This window comes from Microtus oregoni, unplaced genomic scaffold, assembly GCF_018167655.1.
Source record: "Microtus oregoni isolate MIOR12 unplaced genomic scaffold, Mior012 000002F_ref0000024, whole genome shotgun sequence".
Classification (NCBI taxonomy): domain Eukaryota; kingdom Metazoa; phylum Chordata; class Mammalia; order Rodentia; family Cricetidae; genus Microtus; species Microtus oregoni.
In genome coordinates this window covers 5,986,109-5,998,913 of record NW_024543061.1, presented here as the reverse complement: position 1 = coordinate 5,998,913, position 12,805 = coordinate 5,986,109, and the positions used below count along the sequence as shown (strand labels likewise).

General features: G+C 42.6%; 1 protein-coding gene across 2 annotated transcripts in view; it reads right to left on the bottom strand.

Annotated features, from left to right (window-relative positions):
- The window catches only part of Smarcad1 (SWI/SNF-related, matrix-associated actin-dependent regulator of chromatin, subfamily a, containing DEAD/H box 1), a 65,240-nt gene extending 54,301 nt beyond the window's left edge, over positions 1-10,939 (bottom strand). Inside the window, exons 1-2 of one of the 2 annotated variants that reach the window (XM_041640575.1) lie at positions 10,815-10,939; positions 10,098-10,336 (exon numbers count right to left, since the gene is read on the bottom strand). In XM_041640575.1, the coding sequence (XP_041496509.1) occupies positions 10,098-10,287 (190 nt within the window). In that variant the 5' untranslated portion in view covers positions 10,288-10,336; positions 10,815-10,939. Of the gene's footprint in view, positions 1-10,097; positions 10,337-10,583; positions 10,720-10,814 lie in introns of those variants that run through there. The other variant, XM_041640568.1, reaches the window with a different exon arrangement.
- Positions 10,940-12,805: the final 1,866 nt, after the last annotated feature.

Here is a 12,805-nt window from a genome sequence, read left to right as displayed (position 1 = left end):
GGGATAGAGTAGAAACAAGCGGATAGGAAGTTCAAGGGCATCATCAGCTATGTATAGTGGGTTTATAGTCAGCCAGAAAAACAGGAGACCCTGCCTAGAAAGGTTCATGGTCACATTGGTTTGGTCTTTTTCTTTTGTTGAAGAGTGGGGAGGTTGAGAGAGTGTCTTTTTTTTTTTTGGTTGGTTTTTTTTTTGTTTGTTTGTTTGTTCTTTTTTGTTTTTTGAGACACGGTTTCTCTGTAGCTTGGGGCCTGTCCTGGAACTAGCTCTCATAGACCAAGCTGGCCTCGAACTCTCAGAGATCCGCCCGCTTCTGCCTCCTGAGTGCTGGGATTAAAGATATGTGCCATCACCACCCGGCTAGAGAGGGTCTTATGTGTATAGCACAGACTGACTGAATCGGCCTCCCAAAGGCTGGGATTACAGGTGCCTAACACCAAGCCTGACTTTGATTTGTCTTTTTAAGTGGCCCAACACCAAGGCTCAGGCAAAAACAAAAAATTACTACTGGAAGATTAAATATCCATAGAGCTAATTCAAATTTCCTAGTAATCCATAAGTAAAGCTTCTCTCAACATAGAACGGAAACAAGCCTTTACATCCATGAGGTAGATTTATGAAAGCTGGCCAATTCTCAATGTATAATTACATATATTGCTCTAACATAACAATTTATTTATAAGACAATTTCCTGGGATATCAATTAAACTACATATTCGTCCTTCTAAAAGAACAAACAGGACTGGTGGTGGGCAGTATTTGCTGCTGCAGACTGGTGGCATGAGGTAGAACCCACACTAAAGGGCAATGAGAAACAAGTCCACAAAATTGTCTTCTGACTGACACGTGTACACAGTGGCACCACGTGTGCAATTCTTCCTTTCTCCACCATACAAAGGACTGACTGACTGACTGACTGACTGACTGACTGACTGACTGACTGAATAAATGAATGAGAGCCTAGGCAGTTTGGATGCTCACCTTACTAGACCTGGATGGAGGTGGGTGGTCCTTGGACTTCCCACAGGGCAGGGAACCCTGATTGCTCTTTGGGCTGACGAGGGAGGGGGACTTGTTTGGGGGAAGGGGAGGGAAATGGGAGGCGGCAGGGAGGAGGCAGAAATCTTTAATAAATAAATAAATTTAAAAATAAAATAAAAAATCCTCAAGGTATTTGAAGATAAAAAAAGAAATGTTTATACTCAAGTTTTTTATTTTAGCCAGTATTTTGCTTATACATTTATATTAGTCATATCTTAAGAGCTTTAGATCAATGCACTTAATGCCACATAGAAAACCCTAACTCCAGTATCCAGAAATATAGAGACAATACCTACATGATCTAAATAAAATATTACCTGGAAGTACTATACATGGAAAAAAAAAAGAATGAATGAAATTACGTATTTGAGGGGGAGACAAACAGAAGTTAGGCATGTACCAGTTTGGTGACACATGCTTTTAATATCAAAACTAGCGAAGAGGATACAGGAGGATCAGTAATTCAAAGACAATCTTATTTATATGTGTTTATGCTAACCTGGGTAGCATAAAATCATGAGCCAAATGCCAAAAACAAAACAAACGAGCTAGAGAGATGGCTCAGCAATTAAAAGCACTGGCTACTCTTAACAGAGGGCCAAAGTTCAATTCCCAGCACCAACAAAGCACCTCACTACTAGAACCACAACTGCAGGGTATCCGATGCCTGCTTCTGGCCTCTACAGCACCAGACACATGTGGTGCACAGGCATACATATAGGCAAAACACCCATACACATACAATAAATTTTAATTATAAAAAAAGAAACAGTTAAGGTTTTTTGTGTGTGTTGTAGATGGAAAAGAAAAATGATTAGTGGATACAAAAGGTCCTGGACTTTCTTATGTTTTAGATTTTTCTTTTAATGTGTATGGGTGTTTGCCTACATGTACATATGTATAGCATGTGTGTGCCTGGTACTGAGAGGCCAGAAGAGGGTGTCCAATCTCTTGAACTGGTCCATATTTGGGTGCTTAAAACTGAACCCAGGTTCTCTGCGAGAGCATCATGCTCTTAACCACTGAGTGATCACTCCAGCCCTTGGACTTTTTATCCCTAGTACCTAAAATAGAAAAAAAAAGGTCACAAAAAGATGAAACTGTGACTTGAAATCATTTATGCCATCTTGCTGTGCTGTTGTACACACTGAGTTAAAACAACAATAATGATGAACAAATAGTTTTGAGTACATTCAGTTTGTTTTATTTAGTACAGTACATACAATTCCACTGTTAGGAATTCTAGGTCTGTGTGTTAGATCGCCTCACTCCACAGCAGTGACCTAAGTCTAACCTTCATCCTTTGTCCACAAACCACTTGTCAATGTTGTGAAAAGAAAATGTTTGGTGACTATTTTAAGCCTCTGTAAATTATATTCAGCTTTTTGCTTTCCAGAGTTAAAAGAGGTAATACATATTAGTTAACATAAAATTAAATATTTTCTTCTCCTCAAGCTCCTATAGTTTTGGTAAAAAGTAATTATATTTTAAGGCTACAAAGAAAATCTCAATAATATTAGTGGATTGACACAATTAATACATAACATATTCATAAAAAATGTTATAGCAAACCTCACTTGTACGGTTCTATCAACTACATTTAATTGTAGCAAGTATTTCTAAAATGCAAACACAATTTCAGACACTTGGAAATTTTAATTAGGAAACAAAATAAATCACTTTTTAACAACTTTCAAGTGGGAGAGGGAAAGAAACACATTCACTTCTAGAATATATGTGTGTGTTAACATAAATACTAGGGAACTGATACATTAGAAAAACAAGACTACTGACCCCAGACACAAACAAACATGACCTTAGACGTGAGGATGCTATGTTAATAAGTGGCTGCTAACTGGTAAATCCTGAGCTGAGGAGAAAGTCATCACCCTTTATTTCTGGATGAGATTTAAAATTAAAATCAAAATATACCAATTCATACTCCATAGGCTGGCTATTATCAAAAACTAACCAAATCCACAAGATGTTATTGATTCATGCCTGTGACTTCAGTACTGAGAAGGCTGAGGCAAGATCGTAATAAGGCCAGCCTGAGCTACGAAGCTCTCAAAAACAAAACTTAAAACCATTTTTCTTCCCCCAAAACAAACTGCACCAGAATAGAAAATAACTCATGTTGCAGCTCAGTAGTAGTGTATGAAGTAAACCCACATAAACTCTGGGTTCAATTTCTAGCGGCACACACAAAATGAGTAAAACTTTTAAAGCCCCTGAAAGCAGAAAAAACTGAAATCCATGTACTAGAGGTAGAAATGTTAAGTGGAACAACCACTATGTGATATGGGAGTCCCCTCTGTATGCTGTGTAATAAATAAGCTGTTTGGGGCCTGTGAAAGGGTAGAGCAGAGCTAGGTAGAGAGTTGGGGGGCGGTGGACTAAACTGAATGCTAGCAGAAAGGAGGCAAAGTCAAAGAGAAGCCATGTAGCCCCAGGGGGGAGACAGCCGCCAGAACTTCACCAGGTAAGCCACAACCACGTGGCAATACACAGATTACTAGAAATGGGTTAAATTAATACGTAAGAGCTAGCCAAAAAGAAGCTAGAGCTAATGGGTCAAGCAGTGATTTGATACAGCTTCTATGTAGTTATTTAGGGTCTGAGTTGCTGGGCGGCCAGCAAACAAACAAGGGAATAATATAGCAGTTCCTCAAAAAGCAATGATATGCAAAAAAACAGATATGCACACAGGGTGGTGGTGGTAACACACACCTTTAATCCCAGCACTGGGGAGGAAGTAGGCAGATCTCTGTGAGTTTGAGGCCAGCCTGGTTTACAAGAGCTAGTTCCGGGGCTGGATAGATGGCTCAGCAGTTAAGAGTATTGCCTGTTCTTCCAAAAGTCCTGAGTTCAATTCCCAGCAATCACATGGTGACTCACAACCATCTGTAATGAGGTATGGTGCCCTCTTCTGGCCTGCAGGCATACATGCAGAAAGAATATTTTATACATAATAAATAGAAAAAAAGAGCTAGGTCCAGGACAGTCAGGGCTGTTACACAAAGAAACCCTGTCGGGAAGGAAGGGAAGGGAAGGGAAGGGAAGGGAAGGGAAGGGAAGGGAAGGGAAGGGAAGGGAAGGGAAGGGAAGAAAAATACAGAATACACTGGATTATGATTTTGCCATAAAACTAAGAAACTCTGGGGCTGGAGAGATTGCTAAGCAGTTAAGAGCACTGGCTGCTCTTCCAAAGGATCAGTTTGAGTCCCAGTACTCACCCCATACCTCACAACTGTCCATAACTCCAGGTCCAGGGAATGACACTCTTTTCTGACCTACTCAGAAACAGCATGCACATGGTGCAGATATACATGCCGGCAAAACACCCAGACACATAAAATAAAAATAGATTATTTAAAAATTAGTGAGATTCTGTGACCTGGCTTTTTGGAGCCCATTTCCTATAAAGAGAAACCTTGCTCAGCCTAGACACAAGAGGAAACTTTTCTGTAGTAGCCAGGCAGTGGTGGCACACACTTTAATCCCAGCACTGGGGAGGCAGAAGCAGGTGGATCTCTGTGAGTTCGAGGCCAGCCTGGTCACAAGAGCTAGTTTCAGGACGGGCTCCAAAGCTACAGAGAAACCCTGTCTTGAAAAACAAAACAAAACAAATTTCTATAGTACACAAGTAGGATTATGTTCTAAATGTTTGTGCTCCCACCAGCACTCACGCGCTGAAATCTGTTGTATTTGGAACAGTCCCAATGCACAGGCCACACTGCCTCCAACTTACGAAGCCCTGTGTCAGCTTCCACAGTGCTAAGATAACAGGCAGATATCACATCTGGCTAATGTACAAAAAATTAACACCTGAGGTGACGGCATCTGGAGACTCAGCCATTGAACTGTGAGTTCAAAGCCATCACAAATGAAATTAGTGATTTTTAAAAAGAAAACAGAAAAAAGAAAAAAAAAAAACAAACAGGCAGACTCATCCTGCGTCAATTGAATGTCCAGCCAAAAGACATCTAGGATGTGGGTCCACTTCAGAGTCTTCTGGTATCATAAACTGAATTTCCAATCTTCAACATGAGGATTAAATTCCTGCTATTTAGAACTAGTCTATGACAGTATGGGCGAGAGACTATATAGCCTTTTTTAGTATATGTACATTTCTTTGGTTTCTCAAGTATCCTAGACTGGCCTCAAACTCGTTGCATAACTGAGAATGACTCTGACTCCTTCCTGATCTTCCCATCTCCACCTCTGAAGAGTTAGAATTAAGAATGTGTGCAACCATTTCTGACTTCTGTACTACATTCTTTACTTCAGGCTACCTAACCCTCTTTAACAGGTAACAAAACATATCACAACTGTTTCAAGGCAACATGTATTTTCAACACTTTCATCCATTTTTTCATCCAACAATGATTCCATGATGACTGTTTAGTCTACTCCAAAGGTTATTTCTTCTGAGACATTTCATGAACCTTCTCAGTAATATGTAAGAGCTTACTGTATTCCTCTCAATTCCTCCCTCTATCAACATAAACACTACTCAACACTGCAACACTAATAGCTATGAAACTATGGTTCAGATTTCAGCTTACTTTCCTTAGTTTTTTCCCTATCATGATTATCACATTGCACTTGCTTAATGCACACATTTAAGCATCCTTTCTCCCAGCTACTCCCCAAGGACTGCAATCCACTCATTTTACTCTAGCATATAAATAGAACACAACAAGTTCTTTTAATTTATCTACCACTATTTTAATACCACCAAACCCATTGTGCTCATAAAAGCCAAAGGTTAAAAAAAAAAGTTTAAGTATTAATAACTTAGACACTCAGTAAAATCAGCCTGAGGGCTAAGGTTGTAGGTCATGGTTAAGCATTTGCCTAGCATTTCTTAAGTTCTGGGCTCATTCTGCACAATAAATTAAATAAATGAAATCAAGACCCACTAATTAACACTTTCACACCCAAAAGCTAAGAATGCTAAAGAAAGTTTATGAGGCAATGCAGCTCAGTGCTGAGTGCTTGCATAGCAAGCATAAGGCCAAGGGGAGGAAAAAACAGTGGAAAAGGGAGAGAAGGGGAAGAGAGCATGTTTATACATACAAATAAATATATAAATGTTTTTAAAAGATAAGGAATGATAAAAGGTCTGTAATCCCAGCATTTGGGAGGTGGAGGCAAGGAAGATCAAGAAACAAAGGTCTGGAGGCTAGAGAAATGGCTCAGCGGTTAAGAGCACTGTTCTTCCAGAGGACCTGGGTTCAATTCCTAGCACCTACATGGCAGCTTACAACTGTCTGTAACTCCAGTTCTAGAAGATCTGATACCTTCATACCAATTCACATAAAATAAAGTATGTTAATAGTAAGCTTCATCCTCACCCCTGGAAGAAGCAATTAAATTTTAAAAAAATTAAATTTTTCATATATTAATAAAAAAGAGCGAGATAGGGCGATGGCTCAGATGTTAGAAGGCCATGCTGTTCTTTCAGTTCCCCCTCAGAAGAGGCTAACACGCATGTAACTGCAGTTCCTGCTGAGCCGTGCCGTCTTCTGGCTTCTGTAGACATTAGGGACACTCATGATGCACACATATATATGCAGCCAAAACAAAAAAAATAAATCCTTTTTAAAGAGGGTGGTGAGACAGCTTAGCAAATGAAGGAGCAAATTTCAATCCTCAAGACACACATGGAAGAAGAGCACTGACCCCAGCAAACTGTACTCTCACCTCCAAACAGTCCCCAACAATAAAATAAAAGTTTAACAAAACCACAGGCAGTAGTACCGCACGCCTTTAATCCCAGCACTTGGGAGACTGAGCAAGGAGGATCTCTGAGAATTCGAGGTCAGCCTGGTCTACAAGGGCTTGTCCAAAGACAGGCTCCAAAGCTACAGAGAAACCCTGTCTCGGGAATAAATAAATAAATAAATAAATAGTGTTTTAAGGAAGCAAAGCACAAAATACATACATATAACAGTATTGATAAGTAACTAAAACACTGCACTGAAATCTTGTTTACAAAGCACGTTTACTTTCAGAGATGAGACTTAAAAATTCTCACCCAATGCCCACTTAATTAAAATGAAGCAGAGGCGCACAAAATGTCCTACTTACACCCAATTCTTTCTTGACCCACTAAAGTCTGAAACCTAAACCCTGGCGGGCCCACAGTTCTCCAAGCATCCAGGAAGCATGTATGTCAGAAGCAAGAACACCACACACACAAGCTCAATCTCATCTACACAAAGGATGTTGTCTCAAAAATAAATAATAAACAGCAAAATGGGGTTTTGGAATTAAAACACACCTTTAATTCCAAAAGAGGCAAGCAGATCTGTGTGGCCAGCCTGTTCTGCACAGTGAGTTTCAGACCAGCCACGCCTACACTAAGAAACCCTGTCTCAAAAAATAAACACGTATATGAATAAATAAATATAATAGTAAGGGAAATATGTTCAAAGCCAGCCTGGGCTATTTCTTTAAAAACTGAGTATACCTGAGTGGTTGTGCACTACTTTAATCCCAGTACTAGAGAGCCAGAGGCAGTTAGGTCTGAGTTCCAGGACAGCCAGGGTTACACAGAGAAAACCTGTCCAGAAAAAAACAAAAACAAACAAAAAAGGCATAACTACTGGAAAATTACCTGAACATCAGACATTAGATACATACATACATACATACAGCCATTTTCATGCAATTCAGATAGAAAATAGAAAAGAAAAATTGCCAATTCTGGGCTTAAAATCCTTCCAGTTAAATAAATCAAAGCCTTTAGAAATCTGACTCTTAATCCACCGAGTTTCAATTACATCCAAGTCTTTTAAAATGTTCTCCTAAGCTTCATGGGAGGGTTGCCCAACACACCTGTAGTCCCAAGACCAGGGAGGCTAAAGCACGGAAAGGCTAGTTTCCACTACCTATCAAATTCAAGGCTACAGGTGCTGCCTAAGACCCTGTCTTAAAAAGAAAAAGAAAAGAAAAGGTTATTTTAATAATTGTAATCAGTCATTAATGTTCCATTCCAGTGAAAGATTAGCAAACAAAAAGATACATGGGTGTCTTAGGATTTCTCTTGCTGCGATGAAACACCAAGACCAAAAAGCAAGCTGGGGAGGACATGGTTTATTTGGTCAATACTCCACATTACTCTTCGTTAAAGGAAGCCAGGCTAGGAACTCCAACAGGGCAGGGAACTTGAGATAGGAGTTAATGCAGAGACCATGGAGGGGTGCTCTTCACGGCTTGCTCACCTCTTTTCTTATAGATTCCAGGACCACCTGCCCAGGGGTGGTATGATACACAATGGACTGGGCCTTTCCCTCATAAATCACTAAATTTAAAAAATGCCCTACAGGCTTAGCTACAGCCTGATCTACAGCATTTTTCTTAACTGAAGTTCCTTCTTTTCTCTCACTCGACTTTAGCTTGTGTCCAGTTGGCATAAAACCATCCAGTACAATGGGTAAAAATGCATGCTAACACTCTTTCTGGTCATACTAATTTAAAAGTTTTTGATATACTGCCTGCCATCAGAAATTGAAACAGAAACTAAAACTTCCAAGATTACCATCACATTCCTAAGAAACTGTCTAGCTGGGTGGTGGTGGCAGCAGGCAGTGCCGCCTTTAATCCCAGCAGGCGAAGGGAGAGGCGGGTGGGTCTTAGTAAATTCAAGGCCAACCTGGTTTAAAAAGAGAATTTCAGGACAGCCAGGACTGTTAAAAGGAGAAATACTGTCTTGGGCAAAAAAAGAAAAAGAAACAGGTAGTGGTGGCACACGCCTTGGGAGGCAGAGGCAGGCAGATCTCTGAGTTCCAGACAGCCTGATCTACAGAGGAAGTTCTAAGACAGCCACGCTACAGAGAAAGCCTGTCTCAAACAAAAACAAAAAAACAAACATAAAAAAAAAAAAAAAACGAAAGGGAGGGATGGACGGAGGAAGGAAGGTAGGTACCTAATATGATTTGTGGCTCACTCTCAGCAATGCAAACGTGTAAATTTGTAAGAGTCTACTAAGTCTCTTAAAACTTAACCTCCCTGGGTCTCCTTTCCAAAAATCTGACTATTTACCTTACAGGATTATTAAATGACATAATGAGAAACACCACTAACTATACCTAAAAAAATTAATGTTCATAATATTTTGAGGCCAGTGAGCTGGGTCGGCAAACAAAGTGCTTGCCCCACAAAACTGGCACCCTCAGTTCCACCCAGAGAACCACGATGCAGAGAAAGCCGATGCCTCAAACTGTTCTCTGACCTCCACAACATGCTGTGTGGGTTACATCCTTGTTCCCAAATCCTCATCTGGGACTCACTCTCCTCAGCTGATGGTCCCTAACAACCTGTGACACTCATTTAAAATGCTTTACTCACCAAGAGTAACAAAAACTACTGAGGTGATTGAGGTGGGTCAAGCCTGTAACCATGGCTGAAATCCCAGCACTGAAGCGAGTGAGGCAGGGGTACTGTTTGAGTTCCCTGCCTTATCGGGCTACACAGTGAACAGCAAGCTGCACTGGAATACACAGCAAGCACCCAGTTTCAAAAAGCCAGGAAAAGGATGCCAGGTGTGCTGACACGTGGCTGTAATCCCAGCCCTAGGGAGGCAGAGACCGGAGGATCACAATTTCAAAGTCACCCAGTCTACAATGTGAGTTTCACAGCAGCCCAAAGCTACACAATCAGATCCTGCCTCAAGCAAAAAGAGGTAGGAAAAAAATCTAAAGGAATATTAGAATGAATGAAAACCTGTAATCAAGTGAACAGCCCCAAGGTCTACCCCATAACAGGACTGCCTACATCGCTCTCTGAGTAGCCATTTTGACCTAAGACTCCTGTAAACTAGGCTTTCGGCGTCCATCGTTGTGCTGCGGTATCCCAAGAGCTCTTACGTGTGAAATAACAATGGAGATGTGCTCGGTTGGCAGGTACTTGGTGCCTATGGCAGTACCAACGCCGGCTGTGTTTCAAAGGGCAAAACCAGAGATAATCTATCAGTCTGGGTAGCACCACCACTTCCTCTTTTCTGTCACCTCTGGATGCTCTATCCAGTTTGTCACATTGTAACTCACCTGTTTTTTCAGTTATATCTGAGTCTGGGGTGTTTGCCCTGCTAACTTCCCCTTCAGCATTCTCCTCTTCAGCACTAAGAGAAATTGGTGATGAAGGAGCGGGCTGGGAGGTCTGAGGGGCTGCTTCGGGAGCTTCCTCAATCTTATTCCTTTTCTCAAAGCGAAAACGGTCCAAGTTGAAAAGATTCATATTGATAGAAACCAGCTCCCTGAGGGGCTGACAGCTTTCAATGAACTAGCTGCAGGGAGGGAACAAAAAAGAAAAAAAGGGGGGTATGAGGCCGTGAAAACTAGAAACAACACAAAGCCACCACACTTGGCTCCGAGAGAAAGGGGGTCCGCACATAAGCCGAGGCCCGGTTCCGGCTGCGCTTTGTTAGGCCACACGGAGGCGGGCGGAAAGGCGTCCCTGCCCAATGCTCGTCTCGCCCTCGCGGCGTCGCCCTGGCCCGCGCAGTCCCACGACCCGACCCCGGCGGTCCTCACCCGGGCCGCAGAGGCGCGCGCCCGCCTTCCCGCCGCGTCGCCCGGACCCAGTGCCCGCCGCCTCCACACAGCCCGCCAGGCCCGCGCCTCCGCCGCAGGGACACAAAGGGCCGAGCGGGGAGCGGTGCTCCGCCCGGAAGTAGACGCGGAGAGGCCCGAGTGAGGAGGAAGCGGACGGGCCGGCGCGCCACCGAAGGGAGCCCGCCCGGCGGCCTTGCCGCCTACACTTACGGCCTCGTGAGCTCCGCGTTGTAACAAAGGTGAAAAAGAACAAAATAATTCCTGGCGTGCGGCGACGGTAGCCCGGCCGGGACCTTCCCAGACAGCGCCGAGCAAGCCACCGAGCGCGCAGTGATGACGCAACACGCCGGGGCCTTGTACTTCCTAGCAGAGCGTGGTCAGAAAATGTCTGAGCGCGCCGTTGTCATGGTAACTTGTATCTACCTCTGCTAGGTTCTAGGGGTCTGATTGTTCCGTGGTTCCATTTCTTTACGCTAGCTACAGAGCTAATCGAACAATAACAACACAATGATAACAAATGGCGTCGTAATGTATAATTAATACGTAGTTTGTATCCTGTGTTCCACAATGTCAGATGTGAAATATAATTTTTCACTATAATTGTGTTTGTCATTTTGGACCTGACAGTGTTTTAATTGGGTACCCTCAATCATTACAAGATAGTTTTATCAAAAAAAAAAAAAACCAAGGCCTGGCTAGCGAGGCGGCTAAGCCAGTAAAGGTGCTTGCTGCTAAGTCTGATGAACCTGAGTTTGATCACCTAGGCCCTTTAGTGAAAGGAAAGAACCAGTTGCGAAAGGTATCCTCTGACTTCCACATGTGCTCCGTGACACAGCGCACCCACACACATGCATATTCATGCATACATACCGGGGCCTGCAAATGCTAAGTCATGAGCAAGAGACAAATATCTGATACTTTTGGACTTCAAGACTTTGCTTGAGCCGCTTCCCCACTGCTGACATGATTTTCCTTGTTTTTGTTGGCATTTTCTCTTCTGTTTGTGACACATAGCAAGAAAGGAGAATTCTGTGAGAGTCTCTCCATAAAATCTTCTGGAATGATAGAGGGTTGGGGGCTAATAGATCTATGTTGGTGGACAGGGTTGCAGAAGAATTAAGAGGTGTGGCACTGTTGGAGATGGTGTGGCATTGGGGGTGGGCTTTGAGACTTCAAAAGCCCTCACCATTCCCCTCCCCCCACCCTGTGTTTGTGCACACACTGTCTAATGGTTGTGGAATAGATAAAGGCTCTACGCTGCTGCTGTAGCACCATTGCCTGCCTCGTTCCCCACCATGAAGGTCATGAATTCACCCATGAAACTGTAAGCAAACCCCCAATTAAATGCTTTCTAAATTACCTTGGTCATGGTGTCTCTTCACAGCAATAGAAAAGTAACGAAGACACGTGTCTTAGTTAAGGTTTGTATCGTTGTGAAGAGACACCATGACCATGGCAACTCTTACAAAGAAAACATTTAAGGGCTGGGGAGGTGGCTTAATGGTTAAGAGCATTAGCTGTTCTTCCAGAGGACCAAGGTTCAATACCCAGTAACCACATGGTAGCTCACAACCATCTGTAATGAGATCTGGTGCCCTCTTCTGGTCTGCAGGCATACATGCAGGCAGAAATGTGTGTGTGTGTGTGTGTGTGTGTGTGTGTGTGTGTGTAATAAATCTTTTTTAAAAAGAAAGAACATTTAATTGGAGTGATTTGTTTACAGTTTCAGAGGTTCAATCCATTATCATCATGATGGGGAGAACATGGAGGCATGCATGCATATCTGATTATCTGATGCTGGAGCTGAGAGTGCTATGTATCTTGACCAGAAGGCAGCAGGAAGTTGACTGACAGTCACACTGAGGGAAACTTGAGCAAAGAGATCTCAAAATCTGACCCCACAGTGACATAATTCTTCCAACAAGGCCACACCTCCTAATAGTGCAACTCCCTTTGGGGGTCATTTTCTTTCAAACCACCACATTCCACTCCCTGGACCCCAAAGGCTTATAGCCATAACAAAATGCAAAAATGAACACAGTCTAATTTCCAAAGTCCCTGTAGTATATAACAGTCTCAAACTTGTTTCAAAGTCCAAAGTCTCTTCTAAGACTCATGCAACCTCTTAACTGTAATCCCTGTAAAATCAAAATAAAAAAGCAGGGGCTGGAGAGATGGCTCAGTGGTTAAGAGCACTGACT